General features: G+C 35.8%; 1 protein-coding gene across 2 annotated transcripts; it reads right to left on the reverse strand.

The window, feature by feature from the left end:
- Positions 1-567: 567 nt before the first annotated feature.
- Positions 568-20,517, reverse strand: LOC121407427 (ankyrin repeat and SAM domain-containing protein 6-like). 2 transcript variants are annotated; one of them, XM_041598494.1, is made up of 15 exons: positions 20,402-20,517; positions 15,328-16,177; positions 14,616-14,660; positions 13,483-13,687; positions 12,552-12,655; positions 11,774-11,973; positions 9,699-9,951; positions 8,801-8,823; positions 7,785-7,910; positions 7,209-7,509; positions 6,505-6,595; positions 5,308-5,651; positions 4,615-4,682; positions 3,541-3,713; positions 568-3,309 (listed from the first exon to the last, which is right to left on the reverse strand). In XM_041598494.1, the coding sequence occupies exons 2-15, from the start codon at positions 16,064-16,066 to the stop codon at positions 3,306-3,308; spliced, it is 2,676 nt and encodes an 891-aa protein (XP_041454428.1). In that variant the 5' UTR covers positions 16,067-16,177; positions 20,402-20,517; the 3' UTR covers positions 568-3,305. The 2 variants fall into 2 exon arrangements, with proteins under 2 accessions (XP_041454428.1, XP_041454429.1); XM_041598495.1 differs by having other exon boundaries at positions 568-3,713; positions 11,789-11,973.
- Between the last annotated feature and the right edge of the window lie 865 nt (positions 20,518-21,382).

Genomic DNA, 21,382 nt, shown 5'->3' on the forward strand with positions numbered 1-21,382 from the left:
ACACAAAAATCTGAATCTAATATTTCATTTCTCGTTTATTAGGCGCAGCTTCCAGTTCTATCTGCATTCAGATTATGTGTAAAAACTTATCCTGACAGCAATTTAGGGTCATTAAAAGCCGAACAAAAAAATCAACAAAACAATTTGCTGCAAATTGGAAAAAAATTACCCCTTTTCAAACCTATTGGATCACGTTTCCAACAAACGAGGCCATTGAAAAGCACTTGAAAGCCTTTAGTTGAAATCCCCTGAGAAACCCGTTAGATTTCAGTTTTTCATAAGCAAAATACTCGGGTGTTAAGCTGTGGATATGCATAAAACTTGCATTGTTATACTCTGTAGCTTTGTCAATATCACTTTTAGCTCCAGACTGGGTCTTTAACAATGCCTCCCCCGCCGTCAGAAACGGTTAAAATGGCATTTTCTCTGACGTTCTTCCTATATTCCAACAAATTTGTTGGAATTTAGTAAGAACGATCCTTCATCATGGAGCAAGCATGAAGATAATTCTTTCAAATTGAATTACATGACAAGTAAATATAAAATAATCAGGCAACCTCAGAGAGTTTTTGTTAATAAATAGCATCCGATTTATTTATCAAAATGGACAGACTTGTCAAGGATGAATACATGTCTATAAACATAATACAATCAAAATACATGTAGTACTGAGTCAATTGTGATAATGGAAGCACATTGTAGGTTTCAAATAATAAATACATGAACATTTATATTTATTTCCCTAATGACCTAAAAATCACTGTCGGAGGGATATATTGTATTTCGTTAATAAACAAAACACCTCATTGCTCATTTAGTATTGTGTTCAAATTCCTAAATCAAAAATTAAAGTTCTCCACAGAATGATCATTTATAGTTTAGAAGGTAACCCAGAATAATGGTGATAATACTGTACTTGCAGACAAAAAACAATCTGAAATGGTGAACAGATTATTGACTGGAACACCTGCAAACATACCTATAAAAGGGAAAAAATTATGAAAATATTATTTTTAACAAATCCACAGCATCATGACCTATAATTTTGCATTCTTACATTATCTTATATTAACATGTGTGGTCTATACAGCCCACCACAAACTACACGACAAATCTGCAGACAAATTTGATAATTCTTCAGAATATAGGATACCAATACTGACTTCAAACCTGTGGGTTGGTAAGAGAAAGGCCAAATGGGCTTAAAATTGTATCTTGGACTGCAATGAGTTATGGTAAGGATTTATCATACTTCTGTACTCACATGATGTACATTGTAGATGTAGAAAATTTAGTAGGGAACACATTTCCTATGCTTGATATAATTTATAAAACTGCATACACATCTTGTTTGAAATCGAGGCGTAAGTGGGTAATGGGTATTGTGGTGTCTGGTGGATGCCAATATCTTAATTTCACAATCAATACATTCCTTAATTTTACAGCAAGAACAAAATGTCATTTAAGATTGCTTACCATTCACATCCATACTTAATTGAGTTGCTTTCAAGTTGGAAAAAACAAAGAGTTAACCAAATACCATTCACATTCATTCAAAGGAAACACAACTATATTGTTTTAAAGATCACAAAGGGGAAGTCCAGCCCAAGAAAAAGGTGATTTGAATGTAAAGAGAAAAATCAAACAGTAAATGCTGAAAAATTCATTGAAATAGGATTTGAAATGAGAGTTATGAGTTTTCACAAGACAAATCAACATGTTCAAGTAAAATTCAAACTTTTTTTCACATCTCAGTGAGGAGAAAATTAAAATACATGTATGTCATATTTTGTAGAGTAAAATACAAAAGAATATGTGGGTGGGTGATGATGATTCCCTAACTTATATTGATCAAATTAGTTTGGCGGGGAGGAGAGGAAATTGCTTTTTAAAACGAGATAAAATGTATTTTTACCTTGCAACAGACAAAAGAATCTCACAAATCCATCACCCAGAGAAAATAAAATCCCCTTCTTGTCAAACAATGCCAATCATTATTTATGTATTTGTTTACGAATCACACATTATTTACATATCTTGGTAAAATTTAAATTACTGATATTCACAACTACTTTCAAGGTGTGCGCCAAGATCTTAAACTCTGCAAATTAGAAAAAAGTAAATAAATAACTACAGTACAATGACACAGAATGTCATTTGAATATTACATACATTTATACTACGAATGTTCATATTCGTTCATAATAAAAACTTCCAACATGTTTTAACATTTTCCTTTTTTCAATATAAATGGTTTTGGAAATTTACTTTGACCCTGTTTTTTAAGGTTATATAATAGTATATTTGCATAGCATTGAAATAGCACTCCTTTATCAATTATCAAGCTAACATATCCTGTGCCCTATTGTGTAAGATGTTCAAGGTGATATCACTGATTTCTGCTCCAAAATCATTAACTTGTAACTGTTCGGACCCAACAGACAGACAACCCGAAAACGTTACTTCAACCACCTACCATGGGCAGAAGCATAAAAGTACAAATGGCATAATGTAAAATTCATTAGTTTTCTTCCATCTAAACACAGTTCATGAAACTAAAATAACTATAGTACAATAAAATAGCACTTATCAGCTTTGTAAAGTATTGCATAATAGATCAGCCATCTTTGTTGAAGACATTACGCTCTAATCAAGTGATGAATATTCCATATTCTAGCATTATTATAAATGTATATGACATTTAAAAGGCTGAATAAAGGTGATAGCACATGACTGACGATAATACATTCACGGTTTATAACACTATAGCCATGAGTGATATTGAAATGGGCAATAGCGAACAATTAAATTGCCAGTGCCTCATTTCAATTAGGCAGTATTTACATGTACAATTCTGATTGTCCAAAACCTTATTTGGTGTGATGTTTGAGATACAAGTTCTTTGGATATGATATTGTCAAGTAGGCCTGTTAATCCAAACCGAATTAGTTTTTTAATAAATTTAGAATTTCAAATATTCTACATTCAAATATTTCATGCTATTTTGCTATTGACATTTACTTTGTATGTGTATCAATAATTGAGACCCAGAGGTTCTTGATTTACCTTTGAGTCATACCTAGTCATAGAAGGTGAAAATATTTCATGGCCATCTTGTTGCTTAAAAAGATTCATCTACACTGTAGGGATTCTGAGGTCCCGAGGTTTTCTGTCAAGGTTTGAGCTGCATCAGAAAGAAATACCTAGCGGTGAACAGTTGTCATGGCCATATCGTTGCTCAGAGTTCATCTGAGCGATGACTGTATCCAATTCCTAGTTCCATCGGTTGTCTGTCAAGGTCTGAATCACCTCTTGAAGGCATACCAGTACCAAGAAATGAATACCTGTCATGGCCATCTTGTTATTTTAACAGGGTCAATCTAAGCAATGACTATCCAATTCCTAGTTCCATCGGTTGTCTGTCAAGGTCTGACTAACCTAATAAAGGCAGACCTAGTGGTGAATAGCTGTCATGGACATTGTGTTGGTCACCAGATTTCATTTGAGGATTCTGAGGTCTCCTATCAAGTTCTGAATCACCTCTGAAAGGCATACCTCGTCACAGAAGGTGAATAGTTGTCATGGTCATCTTGATGCTTACCAGAGTTCATCTGGGTAATGGCTGTAAGTATCTGATTCCTAGGCTCCTTATGCCGGATACCCATCTCCTTGAGATCAGAGTCATTGAGAGCAAGAAAGGCTTCCATGTCAACCTGGGTAGACAGAAACATTACAAACAAATAAAGCCAAAGTGTTGCAGCCACTCCAAGTACAGTATATGCAGTTTTGATCATGTAACCCTAACTGACACCAATTTCATGCAGCATGATTATTAAAAGAACTTATCCTCTTTATAGCATTCAAAACAGAACAATAATTATTTCATCTATTTCATTATATTTCTGAGCATCTGTATTCAGCCAGATGTCACAGTGCAGATCCATAAGTAAAAGGAATATGTATCGCAACTATCAAAGCAGTACATTGGCCTATGAAAGGACACCTACTGTGTGATTAAATTTCGTAAGAACCAAACTATATGTACAACAGAGTGGCAGGGGGAGAGACTGAGAAAAAAGGAAAGGAGTGGAATAAATGAGAAAAAGAAAAGAAAATACAAATAAAGAGCATCAACAAAGGTTTTTGTTATGAATTTGATAATTCCTCAATATTTCAAATGAGAAAGGAGGCCATCTTTTTGTTTTCCTCCCCCCCCCCCCCCCCCCATGTCCTTTGCCATTTACTGATGTTATCCCAAAATATGCCACACTTTTTCCTATAAAGAATTAAGGTGTTTCTCTTATTCCTGCAAATAAGTAGGATATTATTTGCCCCACCATGACTGTCTTTTATGGAGTAAAGAACTGCACGTCTTTATGAACTTTTGGTTCATTTTAAATATCATTCAATAAGCAAGATGAGCGAAAATATATATGGAATAGAATTAGATAAATATAAGGGGGAAATGGCAGAAAAAAAATGATCATCTGAACATTTAACACAAAGCGGAACAATTGGATAAAATCACTAACATGCCTACTACGGCACTGTCCCCTATGGCATTACACAAAGCAAGGCTAAAAGATTGCAGAGGAATTAGAAGGCCATGTTTACCTCTTGTTCTTCAAATATCGGTGCATATTTCTCTAATGATAGCTTCTTTAGCAGGCTTGATAATTCATCTGTTATGAAATAAGAAAGAGTCATACACTGTAAACAGAGCAACATGCATGCATTAACTATTTTCTAACAAAAAGATTACTTTAAAGAAATAGATACATAAATCAGATGATGCCTTGATTGAGTTTACGTTGTACGGACAATTACATTGTGTAAAAAAGTGAAATGTGACAAAGAGCTCACTAATAATGCCTGGCAATAGGGTATTAAGTCTGGAGAGCATAAATGATCTGTGTTTTGAACAATCATTATGCCCATTTTCTAAAATCAAACTAACACATTGCAATATCTATCAGGAGCTTATCTAAACAATACAAAAAGTAATGTACATGTACATATATGTATTCCGAAAGTGAAGATAATGGTGGAATGCTCTGCCCCTAAAAACAAGAATTATGTCCTTACTTGCTCAATTTAAGAGCATTCTTGCCTGTTTATTTCCTAAAATCATACACATATTTTTTTGTTATTTAGAAGTAGGTTTCTTATAAATAATTTGTTTTTTTTCTTTAGTTATCAATTCCTGTACTACATGCAGATTAAGTTGGGATGGGTTTAGATTCAATACATTGTAAAGTGCAATGAGAATTGAGTATTCATTATGCTTTATTATCACGAATTCATCACCTTCTTCACTGATGCTGCTACTACCAGCACTGGTCTTCCTGCCACCTTGGAATGCTTCCCTCTGGACACCCCCAGAACTCCCCCCTCCTCCACTGTGACTGGACCCTCCACCACTCATCCTCCCCCTCCCCATTGGAATGGGGGATGGGGTCGGGGTGAGCGTGGAGGAGGTGCTCCCACGGGTCGATGCACTGCCGCTGTGGGACCTGGTCTTGGGACGGTGGAGAGATGAGTTGGAGCCTATGTTTGCGGCAGTGAGGTTCGCGGAGTGGCGTCGGTTTGGGGGATTCGAGGTGGGAGTGTGAGATTCGTTGCTAGGCTGGGAAGGGGGTGAGGACGGTATCCTTAATGGGAGAAAAAAGGAGGAAAAAATATACATACATGACATTTATCTCCTAAAAAAAAGCATTGCAATGATTGTCCAGGCATCACAAACAATAAGGACAAGCTTTAACTTTAGAAGATGGGGAAATGTCTTATCAAATACTTTATTCTGCAAAGGTGTTGTGGACTTTGGACCAAAAGATGGGGAGGGGTTGAAATCCTCTGCTGTGGACCACATTTTCAAAATACATGTACATGAATACAAGAAATTGTAATAGCTCACAACAACTATTGAATCTTTCCAACAACTTGTGTCTCTAACATCAAATGTGACCAGCTACCCCAAAACCAACAATAAGTCAACGGGAACATAGCCAAAACAGTAATTTCATCATCCAAAGAAAAATAAATAGCTTTTTTGAAAAAGTAATTCTTCTTCATACTGACATAATGTCAAGTTGTAAAGTTGAATAGGAAATAAAATGTAAGAGTTTCTGTGAGAAAAGATATAAGAAAAGATAAAGAGGGTTTTTATGGACTGCTTGGAATTTTCATTGAGATTTGCACAGTGTGCATTTTTCAAGCCTGAGTGAACCCCAGCCTTAATTAATAATTCCTTGCTTTCTACTAATTTTTTAAAACTCTTGCTTACTGTTTTTCTACATTCAATAAAGTACTTGTTTAGGTTATTATTGATCAATTTTTACAAGTTATACTTCATTTTAAAGCTTTGGATGTGTTTTTTTTAACTCAATAAAAATATATTACTTCATTTTAGGCAATTTATTGTTATTTATGAAGTGGCTGGTGGCATACAAGACTGAGTTTTCAACTCTGTAGTCAACAGACTACATAATTAAAGGATTGCCTTACTGTGCTAGAGATGGAACTGATGACGCTGAAGCATATCGCTTCCTGGATCCAAGTTGGTCTTCTACTGGAGCTACAGACCCATAGCTATCACCTGTAGTGTAAACATACATGTATCAATAGAGATTGGTGAATGGCAAAAAATAATTGGGGAAGTTGATGATTCAGATAATGTAGGTTTAGCACCATTCCATGAAATCGTATGTCTCAACCCTGTAACTGGCACCTTTCTATTATTTGTCTTCGTTTGGAAAAGGCATAATGCTTGAAACTCATCATGACTTGAGCGGTACAAAGTACGAATGGAGAAAATGGGGGTTTGACGTACAAAAAGTTAGATGGATTTTACGACATTGACCTTTGTGCATGCTTGGTCTTAAACCCATTTCCTCTTTTCAAAAAGGCTATCTTCATTAATAGCACTTAAACTCTCATGGTCCATGTTCATAGTCTTACTGGCAAATGTTCTACAAGCAGGTCTAATGATCACGGGCTAATTACCAAGTGCTTCAATTACTATGGTGTCTAACTGCAGTTTTGTCTGAGAACGCTGATAAGCTTACTTTCTTTTGACTAAGGGGGATTAATTCAACTGGATGCAAGACAATTAGCAACTAGGCAAAGAGGAAATTCAACAAATGGTAAGCAAACAATTTAATAGAATAAAGCAATTGTTAAAATCAGGTAAAGAAATAAAAGTACAATACCTGCTCTGCTGGTCGTTGACCCATGAAGCACCCGACTGGACAGAACTCCGGACGATGAAGAATGTCCTTGCTTCCTGGCCGATAGCAGACCCCTGCTGAGTGCCGATGCTTCTCCTGATGAACTGGGGCTGATGGTGCTACTGAAATGGGCAGAATTAGATGGGCTAATGCCAGTGCTTCTACGGGTGGTAAACATGGGGCGTGGCATGCGACTGGTGTTGGTGGTCGAGGTGGCAGAGGTGGAGGTGGTGCTGGTGGTGTTACTCGATAGTGCCGTGCTTGGCCTTCCAGGTCCCATACCCTAGAGAAAGACCCATTAACATATCCAAATATATATTTTTTAAGTAGAAGAGATGAGGACTTTCATAACAAAGTAACATTATTTTGCAATTAATCTCCATAAATTTTGATGGAAAATTTGAGCCTGATATATGATATAAAAGCTTTTGGTATATAAAAGGAATATGTAGAAATGAAATAAAAATCACTGATATTGGTAATTGATAGAATAACAGACGATCAAATGAAGATTGGCTAAAAATACTGGTGTTGTAACACCAACTTCTCCAAGGTTACCTTTGCTTTGGAGTGTGACCTCCTTGACTTGTCTGCATTGTGAAGCTCAAAGCTCGGAGGAGGTAGAAAGGGTGGAATTACCGGGAGTAGTTTGTCATTATTCTTGGAATGAGGTGCTTGCATGTCCTGATTTAAAACAAATAAAGAAGAAAACATGTCCGAAAACAAAAACACATTTTTACAGGAGCTCTTCATGCAGAAACTCAGGAGTAGATACAGATAATTTTTTTATAACAAAAAATATGGCTTTTTTTTTCATTTCAATCATTCTCAAAATAAGATCATAAATGAGATATAAAAACATCAAACTCATTTATAATTATACATGTTTTTTTTGGGGGGAGGACTGTTCATGATTATAAACTTCTTTTACTAACCATACCCCTAATATTACCCCCAATTTAACTTTTAAAAAATATATATTTCATTCTGTTTTGTAATACCAAATTATTCCTATTGCCTTTTGTCTTCTACTGTACACAACATTGTTTCATTGATTAATCAATCTGTTAGCAAGAGATATAAGGAAAACAAAACTTTGTAGAGAACATGTATATGGGACATTTCAATATGTCATAATGGCAATTTAAAAAAAAAAACTTTTTTCCAAAAATTAGTAAAAATATGAACAGTACAGTGGACAGACCTAAAAAAAACTCTTGTAGAACAAAAAGATAAACACATTTTATTGGGTGGGATCATTGTTTACATCTTTTCCGACAATATCCTTCCATATTTCAATTTGAAAACAGATGTGTTATTTGCTATTGTGACATGGTAACCATGCCAAAACGTCGGGTTTCTGAACAGACTCATCTGACTGGTTAACATTCAAAACTAATGCAAAATTTTCATATTAGCCTATCTAACCTTCTCTGGACAATGACCCATCACCTTTCAAAAAAGTTGTAATACTGAACCTTGGAAAGTAACCCAACATCATGCTATTTTGCATGTATATGCATTTTAGATTGACACTGAGAAGAAAATGTGAATCTACAGCTACCCGTACTCACCAATGGCTGAACAGGTTCGGGTTCTGATTCAAACACACAACAGAGAACATGAAAGAAAAGAATACCCAATTTATTAGAGTACCACATAAGTCTAAAACAATATTTCACATATGATAAGAGCCATGTTTCATAAAACTTGTAATCAATGACAAATGCTAGAAACCTATAGAGAATAGTTGCATTTGGCCAACCAAATGGTAGCTCATGTATTGATAACAAGGTTTTATGTAACAAGGTTCTTGGCTCCGCAACACAAGCTTCATGACTGATCATACAATTGATTTTCATGATGGATTGTACATTGAGGTTAATGTAATCAATTGTAACAAATTGTTCCACTTCATTTAGCCAAGCTTTGTGTTACAGAGCCAGATGTATCAAGAACTTCCATGTACCATTTCTTCTATTAGTAATACCATACCTTTCATGAAACAAAAAGAAAAAGTGAATCAAATCCAAACAGTTCACAATAATGAAATACATAAACGTTGAAATAACACAATCTATTTGATAGTAGAGCACATGACATGAGGTATCTGAATCCAACAAGTAAATTCTACAATTTAGAAACATGCTGAGGTTAAACCATCCAAAATAATAAAGAGAATATATTACAAATAACACATACACGCAGAAATAAACGAACAAAAAACTCAACAAATATATAAGTTTCCAATTTTACCCATCACCAATCCACACAGCCAAAGTGAAATAAAAACAGAGATATCAATCTGGGGTCTGTTGCATAAAGAGCTGCAATCAATTGCAACTCAAAAAATCAAACTCAACTTCATTTGCAAACAATCAGAATCAGAAATATGCATTCAGGACTTGGATATGAGTATCCCGTTTCCAATTAAATGCAGTCTATCCGTAAGGCTTAAACATGAATACTCACTGGTGCTTGCTTTTGAGAAAGAAACACGAGACCCTTCCTTGGATTTCCTTCTTTGATGTTTGCTGACCTCTTTGACTGGCGAAGGTTCTCCTCCGTTGACGTATGAACTGCTGCCCATGCTCTTCAGGGTTTCGTCCGGTCTGGCTGTCTCATCCGGGAAGGGGATGAGCTTCGTGGTGGACCCGAGCCCTCCCCGTAATGTGCGAGTAAGCTTCAGATTGCGGAACCGGTTCGACATTCGAGACCACCATGCCTAGGAAGAACAAAAAATTGTTGATGTTAAAATTTATGGCCTTATAAAGCATCCATAAATTTTTTTTTTAAATCCCAAAAGTGATTGAATACTATTCCAATTTCTTATATTATAAGAAATGCGCATGTTCAAAAACTGTTCAAGTGTGGAAGATATGAAATAATAAAGTCTTGGATGCATTTTTAATATAACATGATCAAAACCAAAATAAGTGACTGCATATTAAAAAAAAACATTTCTCACAGATGAAATAGGCTGAAAATATGTCAGGATGATAATCTTTGTAACTTTCTACTATGCATTTATTCAATATGTACAAGTGTTTGATGGGCACAAGGTTTTCTTTTTTAGCAAAATAATAATATCGTTGATGGAATTTCGAATTTTCATAAAGAAGCACTGTGCATTCAAGGAATGAATTCAAACCGAGTACCCATTCATCTCAACTGAGTTGAGTGCAGCATGATTGCCATGTTAGATTATTGAACCTTCACCAAAGCTTAGCCAAATCTTCAACACAAAAATCCAAACATTATTTAATCAAATAAAAATACTGATTTTTTTCTGTATAAAAGAAAAAAACACCACTTATACTGTATATTTTTTCTCAACTGGTCCTTTCACTTAATATCAACCCAATAAAGTAAAAAAAAAAAAAAATTTGCAAAGGTAATTTATTATTTTTCTTCAGAAGTCAGAAAGTCGTTGCCTATCCTTATTAACAAGATATACATTGAGCTGAAAAAAAATTGGATAGGGCGGAACAAATCTGGTGGTCAAATTATATGCTTTACTTTTTCTGGGGTCACCTCATTGCATTTTAGTACTAGGTTAAACAAATACATTGAATTTAATTTAATTGAAATTCGTCTTTTTTAACATACAAAGACCAAGAGAGAAAAGAATGCTTTGTTTTTTGCTGATAGACACATAAACACACAAAAAGACAGATCAATTGAACCTTTCCCAGAGCTGCCAACCTGAACAAAAACATTTCAGTATTTTCAAGGCTGAAAATCAGTATTCTGGTGAGGAAATTAGTATTTTCACAGGAATACAATAGGACAACACATAAACTGAAACTTTAGAAATCAGTATTTTGCATGAAACCATCACTATTCTTCTCTATTTTCAGTACTAAATACAGAAAATCAGTACTACTTGGCAGCTCATAGTCCACACAAAAAGTTTGTTTGTTAGATGCTCGAAAATGTCGAGTCAGCACAATTTACCAGGTTTATTTCTACAGCTGTCGGAAAAGTGCAGAGTATAGCCTCGCTCTGCTATGCAGATCAGACAGTTAAAAAAAAAGACCTTTCCGAGCTAGTCCTTAAAACTCAATTCCAATCTCCATGGTGGACCAGGAATTCACAAGCTAGTATCAAAGCAGTGAGTCTGAGGTATTTATAATCCTCTCTCATACTTGATGGATGTGCTGTGGACCAGTTGAGTCACTGCCTGGCAAGCATTATTGATGAGTATCCATTCATTTGTTGGTAAATATTTTTTTATTGAATTGGTTATATATATTTTGCCCTATTTTGCAATTTTGTAGATACTATATGTGCACCTGGAAGACAATTTTCATTTTTTTATCTTTTGTTAGATGAAGACAAGGAGTTTTTGCAACTGCAACCAGGTCCAACATGCAATCTTATTCATTCTTGGGTGTAACATATATATGTTTTGACATTTTTTTTCTTAAAAAGGGTAGATATTGGCAAAAGGCACAGCAAACGTCACACAAGCCATTGTAAAATCAGCAAAGTATAAAACAGTCTGCAACCGCATGATGGTGACCAGACCGTGTGACGTTATTGACCTTTGACCTCATCACCTTGAGACCAGACTGTTTGGCATCCTCCTGGTCCTCCATCTGGTCTACGCTATTCAGTCTCGTTGACCACATCTGACCGTTCTCTTGAACTTTGACCTCTGGAGTGGTTTGATCGTTGCCAACAGAGAGCAGTGTGATAGGAGCTAGGAGACGGGTCAATTCACTGCCAACTTTGTCCGTTTCATCTGAACAAACAATCAAAATGATAGAAAGTACTGATTTTACTAATATTGCTGTAGGAGTTGCCTCATGATCAAACAAACTGGTCTACGGTATTCAGTCTTGTCGACCTTTATCCTGAGACAACAGATCACCTCCTACAGCGATTTTCTACCACCACAATGATCAACATCTTCCATACTATATTAAGTGAAAAGCATTACCATTATACAATGTACATATAGGTTTTCTAAAACTGGGAATTATTAGAAGTTGTACATGTACATTAAATATGTTCTAGAATCCCCTTTTCTTTCCACCTAAAAAATTGGGACTACATGTATGTATATAAAATGGAAATAAGATATAATATAGTTTAGATAAACTTTTAACCAGCACTTCTAAGAATTTGAAAACAATACTAAGTAAAAGTCACTGCTGCATCTTTCATGAAGGAATCACGCAGGCTTCTTGTAATTGCAAATCCTAACTTTTAAATTAATGATTGAGAATGCAAGGAAAATCCTTAAGAAAATTCTATAGTGAGATACCTGCTAAAGCACAACCACAATGTTCTAGCACTGCTTTGAATGGGTGTCATTACCTGATACGATGACCAGAGCAAGATCCAGGGCCTTGCAGCCGTCCCGGGCCTGAATGTTGAGATCAGCACCAGCTTGGATCAAGTACTTCACTACGTCTTTTCTCCTGATAAGCAAGTAAATTACAAGTAACACATGAACATTGAATCTATATCATAGCCTCCATTGTTATATTTGCCTATTCCTTGAGGAATACAAAATTGATTAACACCTTCTCATCCAGGACTCAAATATCATTTGAAACATAATCTATTGATCAATTTTAACTAAAAAATATAGACATCTGAAGTAATTTTGATCTATAGAAACATGTCTTTTGCAAGTTTATCTATAAAGGATGTATCTCAAGTAAGACAATTACCAGTTTGCATTAAAAGTAGTCATTTTATGCAGAAGATCCAATTTTAGGATTTTAGTTATTTTCCTCATAAAACATTGTTATTTAATAAGCATCGAACAAAAGATACTGATACAATCAAAAAGGGCTGTATTTAATAGGTTTATTTTATTTTTATGTATTTTGCCTGAATTTGTAGAGCTCTGAATTAAAAGATGCAAGGCTAGATATTTATCAAACAATGTGGTACTATTTGTCTTGAATGTTTTAAATTAAGAAGAAAAATTACCATCGGATTTCCATTTTCCTAACAATAAAAATGTAAATGTACGGGGGTGGGGGTAGAACATTCATCATTCAACAACATTGACATTTTTAGGGGATTTCATGTCTCTCATCTTTTTTTTTTGCACTTTCTATTTTACATTTGACTATTGTGGAGAAAAAAAAAGCTCTAAATTTTTACCCAGTCATCCGCCCTCTGCCGAAAAGTGGGGTGTGGAGGGGGAAATATGATGTTTTGTTAAAAAGTTTGAAATCATGATCGATTCATTTGGCGTGTCTTATTGCATGATTAGAGGTCGGAGGACAGCTACCTGTGGAATGTGGCCTGCATGAGGGCTGTCCATCCGCTCTTGACATCTTGACGGTTGATCTCGGCCCCTCTTTGGACCAAGGTCTCGGCAATGTCCCTCCTGCCCAACATAGCGGCGATCATGAGGGGCGTGGCACCTTCTACAGAAGTGTAGTTGCTCTGCATGGGGTCCTTGTCAAGAATACGCTGGACAAGCTTCAGGTCTCCTACAATATCAAAATGGAAAGTCAAATTTAAAATATATTTTCAAAGTCCATCTACATTGTACAGTACACAGATAAACAGAAGAAATAAGACCCTAAAATTTGTTCCGTTGCCCTCATCTGACCAACAGTAAAATGCAAAATACAGGGTCGCTATTTATCATTTTTTTCTTTTAGCAGAACCAAAATATACAAATGCAATGTTTTTATGAGAAAATGTCAGATTTCGGCAAAGAATCTGACAATTTGTACATGTATTCAATGGAATGAAAAGAATTTACCGGTAAATGCATTTTGACATGTATAACTGCATGAATAAATCATCCCAAGTGTCATTATCTTTGTGCATAGCAGCAGCGAAGTAATTTTTTTTATGAATTCTTACCGACCGACTAAACTTTCGGATTTGGGGCTTATGAGGGAAACATAGCAATTTTTTAGGCTTTATAATAAGATAATCTACAGCAGAGTATCATCAGTCGAAAATAGTCACTAATAGAGGCAAAGTATGCAGAATTATAAAAAATGGATTATTAATAAAGCCAATAACAAGTGCTTAAATGGGTCGTATGCGCACTCTTTATCTTGATGCTTACAAGTACAAGACTAGTGCAAAAAGTGCAAAGCAAAAAAATAAATTAATTCATTGCACAAAAAAATACACTGGGTTCAATATGCCAGGGGTGCACATATAGGCCTACTTTGGCAATAAAAAAAAATGATATCTACTGGCAAGCCTTGCTTTAATCAACTAACAATGCCATTCTTGAAAATTTGTCAAAATCTCCTGCCTTGTAGTCATACCAAATCATCATCAATCCACATAATGGAACAAATAATGCACACTTTTTCATGATGTAAATGGCAATGCTGGCATCTCAGGAATTTGCATACATTCCTGAGCATCAGTTGCATTATTAATTACATGTACCTTGTTCAGTGGCTTCAATGATTTGAGACTCTGTACTATCGTCCCCTGCAAAACGAAAGAAAATATCATAAAAAAGAGAATATCATAACAAATACAAGTATTAAATGTTATCCATTTTCTGGTATTTTCAAATGCCTCTTATTCTTATCAATTCATAATGAAAGAATAATATTCAATGACCATATTGGCTGAACATCCCCAGATATCATACACATATTTCTTGATGTTCCATGGAATCACTATGTTTGCAGTAATCAAACCAAACCATTGCTTTAACCATCATTTACTCAAAAATCCTGTAAATCAAATTAAAACAAACACAAAGAGAAATCATGACATGAGATATTGCTAGGAATGTCTGCACATTATTAACAATATTTGTGCACTTGTTCTGTCAATGCATAATTCATAGACTGTGTGCTCATTATTGAAAGTTTGACCAGAGTAGACAAACCAGGGTGCATTATGCTAAATTTCAATTCAGGGCAATTCCATAAAATGATCAACCTTTTTGTACGTCCGACCCACATTTTTCTCAAGCCTTACTTCTCTTCATAAACTGACCAAGTTAGGGTTCTTTGAGAACATTACAGACTGTCAAAAGAACAAGAAATCAGAGACAGAAAATTTCATGAAGGTCCCATTACTCCCATATATCATGGGTCGAACGTACATATTTTATATAATCAGAAAAAATAATTATTTCATTTACCTGCAGATGGTCTGTTGATAGTCTTCTTTTCCAGGAACTCCTTTGCTCTCTTGTTTTTACACAAGACAGAAATATCACACGCTGTCATGTTATTAATATTTAAGGCATTGGGATTGCATCCTGAATCAACCAAGTATTGCACTGCAGAAACATGTCCACTCAATGCTGCAACCATTAGCAAGGTCCAACCAGTTCCTGGGTCTGTGAAGAACTGATCACCGCCCCTGTTCATGAGCTGGCGGAGAATGGCTTGATGACCCTTCATTATGGCTGCCAACGTAGGTTTCAAGACAGGTCCATAGATATCACCTGTCATTTGACCGTTGGTGTCAACACCCGATAGATCTAGGAATATATTCACGATGTCCGAGTGTCCTTTGAAAGCGGCGAGTGTCAAGGCCGTCGCGCCCATCTTGTTCCGTATGGAAGGATTGGCTTTGTTCTGCAGGAGAAGGACAACGATGTTGGTAAATCCATGGTAGGTTGCCTGCATCAGGGCTGTCCAGCCATAGCTATTCTGGGTATCTAGGCCGGCACCACGCATGAGCAAAAGACGAACAATGTTCTCGTGCCCATTGGCTGCTGCGATTTGCAGAGGTGTGAAGCCTTCGCCCCCATCACAGTCCACCTCGATGGCTGCTGCATCATCGTCCAGAATCTGTTGGACAGCATCAAGGTCCCCGCACTCACAGGCAGCAATCAACTGCCTGGGTAGATCATGGTAATCCCCATCCACCATACTTGGTTAGTCTTCTCATTCTAACTTGAAGTTCAACTTGGACTCCATATATTGTATACATGTATATATGTGCTTATGTCATTTTCAGTCTCTAAAATATATTGCTTCAATCTGCATGAGAAAATAAGAAAAAAAATTGTACAAACTAGGATGTACATGAATATATGAACACAATGTCACATTTTCATTGCTGAAAATAAGAAATATTCGATAACTTTTGAAGGTATATATATATATATGATATTGATTGACACTTTTTTTGGGGTGGGGGGGGGTCAAGTACCTTCTTAAAGCACTGTTTTACCCAGAATGATATACTGTATTACAATTATTAAATCAATTCATTTTTTAACAGACCCACTTGAGGTATAAATTTTTGTCACTTTGGGGCAACATACAGTAACATGCATCCCAAACTAGACAAATCATGACTTGACTCACTGCAATAAAAACTTACCAGTGTTATATCTGTCTACATGTAGTTTCCCAACTCAACGGTTTAGAGAAATTCATTTAATAGGACAAACTTTTATGCAGCATTACAAAAATGTTCAGCTCTATACATGTACCATGTGTATTCATATGCACTGCCAATAAGTGACTAGCAAATTATGAGTTAATTTATACTGTATCACCCCCCAAGTAGTACATAGTAACCAGACACCAAAGGTGTCTTGTGCCCGATTGTTGCTGCTCATTCATTCATAAATGAATGAGACATGATTAGAAGTACAATGTACATGTATATCATGTATACAGGGCACCTACAGTGTACTGTGTGTAATTCAACTAAAAGTTGTATTGTGAACTCTGCAGAGAAATTGAAATCACAATTAATTGGAGGACCTACATGGAGTGGGGGCAAGAGAAGAATAAAGTTAGGCCTACTATTAGATCAAGTTCTAGATAGACTATAGTAATGAGCTACATGTACAAGCAGATCGTGTTTGTACCCATCATCTGTTTCTGCATTTTGGGGCCTCACCAGAAATGGCTCACAGATTTTCACTTCAAATGTGTGGATTTTTTTTAAAATCTCATTTCGATACCACTTTGTAAATTGTATTTGAAACATGTACATGTATGATTTCGCAGACACACTAACCCAAAAGTTCCAAAGAAAACAATGGATGCAATAATTTTTGTTTTTTACATTAGAAATTTCAACAATTCAATTTGGCCTCCATGTACAGTATGTACAGGCATGCACAGCCACAATATTATGTAAGTCTTGAGAGTTTGAACGAAGTCATCAATATCTAATTCTAGGCCAAAATGTGGCTGTACGAGACTTCCAGATCCCTGTTGATGCAGAAAATAAAATCTGGTTATTGATTAGATCAAATAAGAATCTGGAGAGTAGATCTGAATCAAAATCTGGTTAATAAATAATCGAGATAAAGTCATCAAGTCTCAAGCACCAACAAGGACAAAATGAAAATTTGAATTCCAGCTGCTAGCTGGAGTGTCCAAATATCCTGTAAGTACATGTAAGTAGTTGTAGTACTCCAAGCAGACTTATTAATTAATGTTAGACAAAGTGTGTGTGAGAGATCATGAGGTGCCTATTTCTCAATACCATCATACATGTACTTCTTGACTAAATAAGAGATAGTGAGTTACATGTACATTGTAGTTGTCCGCTGACCATTTCATGAATCCCCCTTTGCCAAGATCGGGGACAACAACTTGACTAAATATTTAAGACACCTCCCAGGCTCCCACCTCTAATCCAGTCAACTTCAAAAGCAACACAAAATTTTAAACTTAAAAGGTACATAATCAATCACAGAAGTTGAAATTACATGTACATTGCAAAATAATTGGGATAGATCATTAAATAATTATAATGCAAAGAAGCTATAAAAACTGTTGGTAAAATGCAGACCTGCCAAACTTCTACCAAAAAAATATTCTTTAATAAAAGGAAAAAAAAAGTATTTTATGACCAAAAAAAAGAGAATTTTTTTTATTTGTCTCAACATAACAATTGCCAGCCTGTTGTAGTGAGATCAGTAAAAAAAACATGTGAAATGACTCTACTTGAAAACTTGATAATTCACCATTTTAAACATGTGCTCGTAGAATTTACTTGTTCTTTGAATGCAACAAGTTACTGGCCTGACAGTGATTTTTACCAGTCTGAGACCGTCGGACCGGCGATAGTGTCACACGCTGTGTATCATACATACTCTATGTAGGGAACATTATTGCCACTAAAAATCTTATTGAAATTAAAGAAAAATCATTGAAATTAAAGAAAAAAAATTAATCTAATTTCTAAAATGTTACGTAGCACAGAGCTGGCTAGATCTAGAAGTCGACTCGCCATCGATTCTTCACATTAGTCTGGGGGGGCCACTCAAATATACTGCTGTACACACGCATGACCAAGTAATTTCCAAACACCCCTAAACGAGTTTTTCTCTACAGGTGTGAAAAATAGCCCTCTAATAAACAAGTTTTTTGCGGGCTTTATTTACACATTTTGGCCCCTAAACAAGTTGTCACCAAAATATGACCTCGGGGGAAAAGCTTGGCCTTTGGGGACAAAACATACATGTACCCTAAACACGTTTGGCTAATCTTTAAAGGACAAGTCCACCCCACCAAAAAGTTAATTTGAATAAAAGGAGAAAAATCCAACAAGCAAAACACTGAAAATAAGAATGTTATGACATTTTCAAATTTCGCTTAAAATTTCACAAAAAAAGTTATGTACACATCCTGGACGGTATGCAAATTGACAGCCTGATGACGTCATCCACTCACTATCTCTTTTGTATTTCATTATGTAATATTAAAAATTTTAATTTTCTCCCCATTGTCATGTGAAACAAAATTTCATTACTCCCTGAACATGTGGAACAGTTTATGGTTAAAGGACAAGTCCACCCCAACAAAAACTTGATATGAATAAAAAGAGAAATTCAACAAGCATTAACACTGAAAATTTCATCAAAATCGGATGTAAAATAAGAAAGTTATGGCATTTTAAAGTTTCGTTTATTTTCAAAAAAATAGTTACATGTACATGTATATGAACGAGCCAGTTACATCCAAATGAGAGAGTTGATGACATCACTCACTCACTATTTCTTTTGTAATTTATTATATGAAATATGAAATATTTTTATTTTCTCGTCATTGTCATGTGAAATGAAGTTTCATTCCTCCCTGAACACATGGAATTCCATTATTTTAACATTTTATGCTTCAGGCAAGGAGGTCCTAATCGTCAAATTCGTGAAAATTGAAATATAGTATAATTCAAACAATAAAAAACAAAAGAAATAGTGAGTGAGTGACATCATCAACTCTCTCATTTGGATGTAACTGGCTCGTTCATATATTAATATTTAGTTAAAAATAAGCGAAACTTTGAAATGTCATAACTTTCTTATTTAACATCCGATTTTGATGAAATTTTCAGCATTGTGGTTGTCTGATTTTTTCTCTAATGATTCAAATCAACATTTTTCAGAGGTGGACTTGACCTTTAAGTCAAGTTGGTCCTTATTTTCAAATCTGTAAAAATTGAAATATTGTATCATTCAAACAATAAAAAAACAAAAGAAATAGTGAGTGATGGACATCATCAATTCTTTCATTTGCATATCTGATATCACTGAGTTGTGCGGTTTAACTGTTTTGTGAAAGATAAGCGCAACTTAAAAGTGCCATAACTTTCTTATTTTACATCCAATTTTGATGAAATTTGCAGCATTACATGTATGTTTGTTTTATTTTTTCTATCGATTCAAATCAACAATTTTCTGGGGTGGACTTGGCCTTTAAAAAAGAGCTTTTGACTTTGTTTTGGGTAAAAATCATACCGGTATCCTTAAATTCGTTTGACCCGGCGATTGACCATTGACCAGTCTTTCAAAACCACCCTTTTTCTTCAAAATTTGTGAATTGCGTTTTTGATAACTTTGAACTTGAATAGTACAAAAAGAAGGCAAATGAACTTTCAATCAAAACACAAACAAATCGCCAGACATAATCATTATTATAGCGTAGGCCCTAGGGCCTAGGTACATGTATAGGCCATAGCAACCATCACTGACACAAGTCACAGCACAGACACCATACTCATACAATAAAAATTACTAGTCATAATAATACAGGCATGCAACTGCTGGCAGGCTAGGCCGGCGTTGGCCCGTGCGAGTCGCGTGTAAGATGGCCTGTTCGGCGATTAGGCCCCATTACCCTAGCACCTCAACAAAAAATTTTGTTCAGATCAGCTGTGCAATTTTTGGCCCGGAATACGTTAAGTTATCACTAGTAATTCACGCTGGCAATAAAGGGCAAGAACATATGATAACATACCAGAACTCAGGACCAAAATTAATGTTAAATCACTTAAATGTAGGAACTGCGATCATGATTTTCCGTCTCGGTTCTCCGTCATCAATGTCAATTACGGTATACGGTGTGTGGGTACGGTATATTTAAGACTAGATCGACTGTGTCACTCGCGTACATGTATAGCCTAAGGAGTTAAGTACCGGTACCGGTACAATATACCGGCCGGGCCGGGGCGCGGCGCGGGAGGCGCCGGCGCCGAGCGCGAGCAAGCTGGCTATACGTACCGGTACCGGCGCTCGGGAGATCGAGTTTATGTAACTCGGGAGTCAATCTCTATGATCCGAGTGCACCTATATAAGCATAGATGCACCCTTGCTGCGGGCTGCGGCCTTGCTTCTACCAAATAATTTTAGCATTTACAGTTTGCAGAAGGATTTTCTTTAAAAGCAGATTGCCTGTAAATATGCGAATCCTGGATGTATTATAAAGCAGCCGCACATGGCCTGACTCCATACATAATGTCATAATTTTTCAAACTCTATTTATTTTGAATATATCATTCATTTAGCTACGCAGGATTTCTGAAAGGGGTTAAAGTGGAATGCAAATTTGACAAGCAAAAAATAAATAAAAAAAATCACAAACATCTGAGGGGGTTGATTCCCGGCACCCCCCCCCCCCCCGGACATATATTCTAATTTTGTTCTTGTGTTGACATAATATTCAGCTAACACTTTCCCTTTCTCTTTCTTTTTTTTAATTCTATCAATCATTAAAAAAAAGTTTGGGGGTCCATAGTCCCCTAGCCCCCCCCCCGATTTATACGCCAGTGTCGCGACTGAGAGCTATTCAGCAGAAGGGGGAATACAATGTTCCGACAAACGGAGCAGTGGACATAATATATTTTTTTCGTGCTTAGAATAAACCCATGAAGGGCATTAAATATAGTTACTGAACTCTGAGTGACATTCTGTGCGACCACATACAGTTCAGCGATATTAT

This window comes from Lytechinus variegatus, chromosome 2, assembly GCF_018143015.1.
Source record: "Lytechinus variegatus isolate NC3 chromosome 2, Lvar_3.0, whole genome shotgun sequence".
NCBI classification, from domain to species: domain Eukaryota; kingdom Metazoa; phylum Echinodermata; class Echinoidea; order Temnopleuroida; family Toxopneustidae; genus Lytechinus; species Lytechinus variegatus.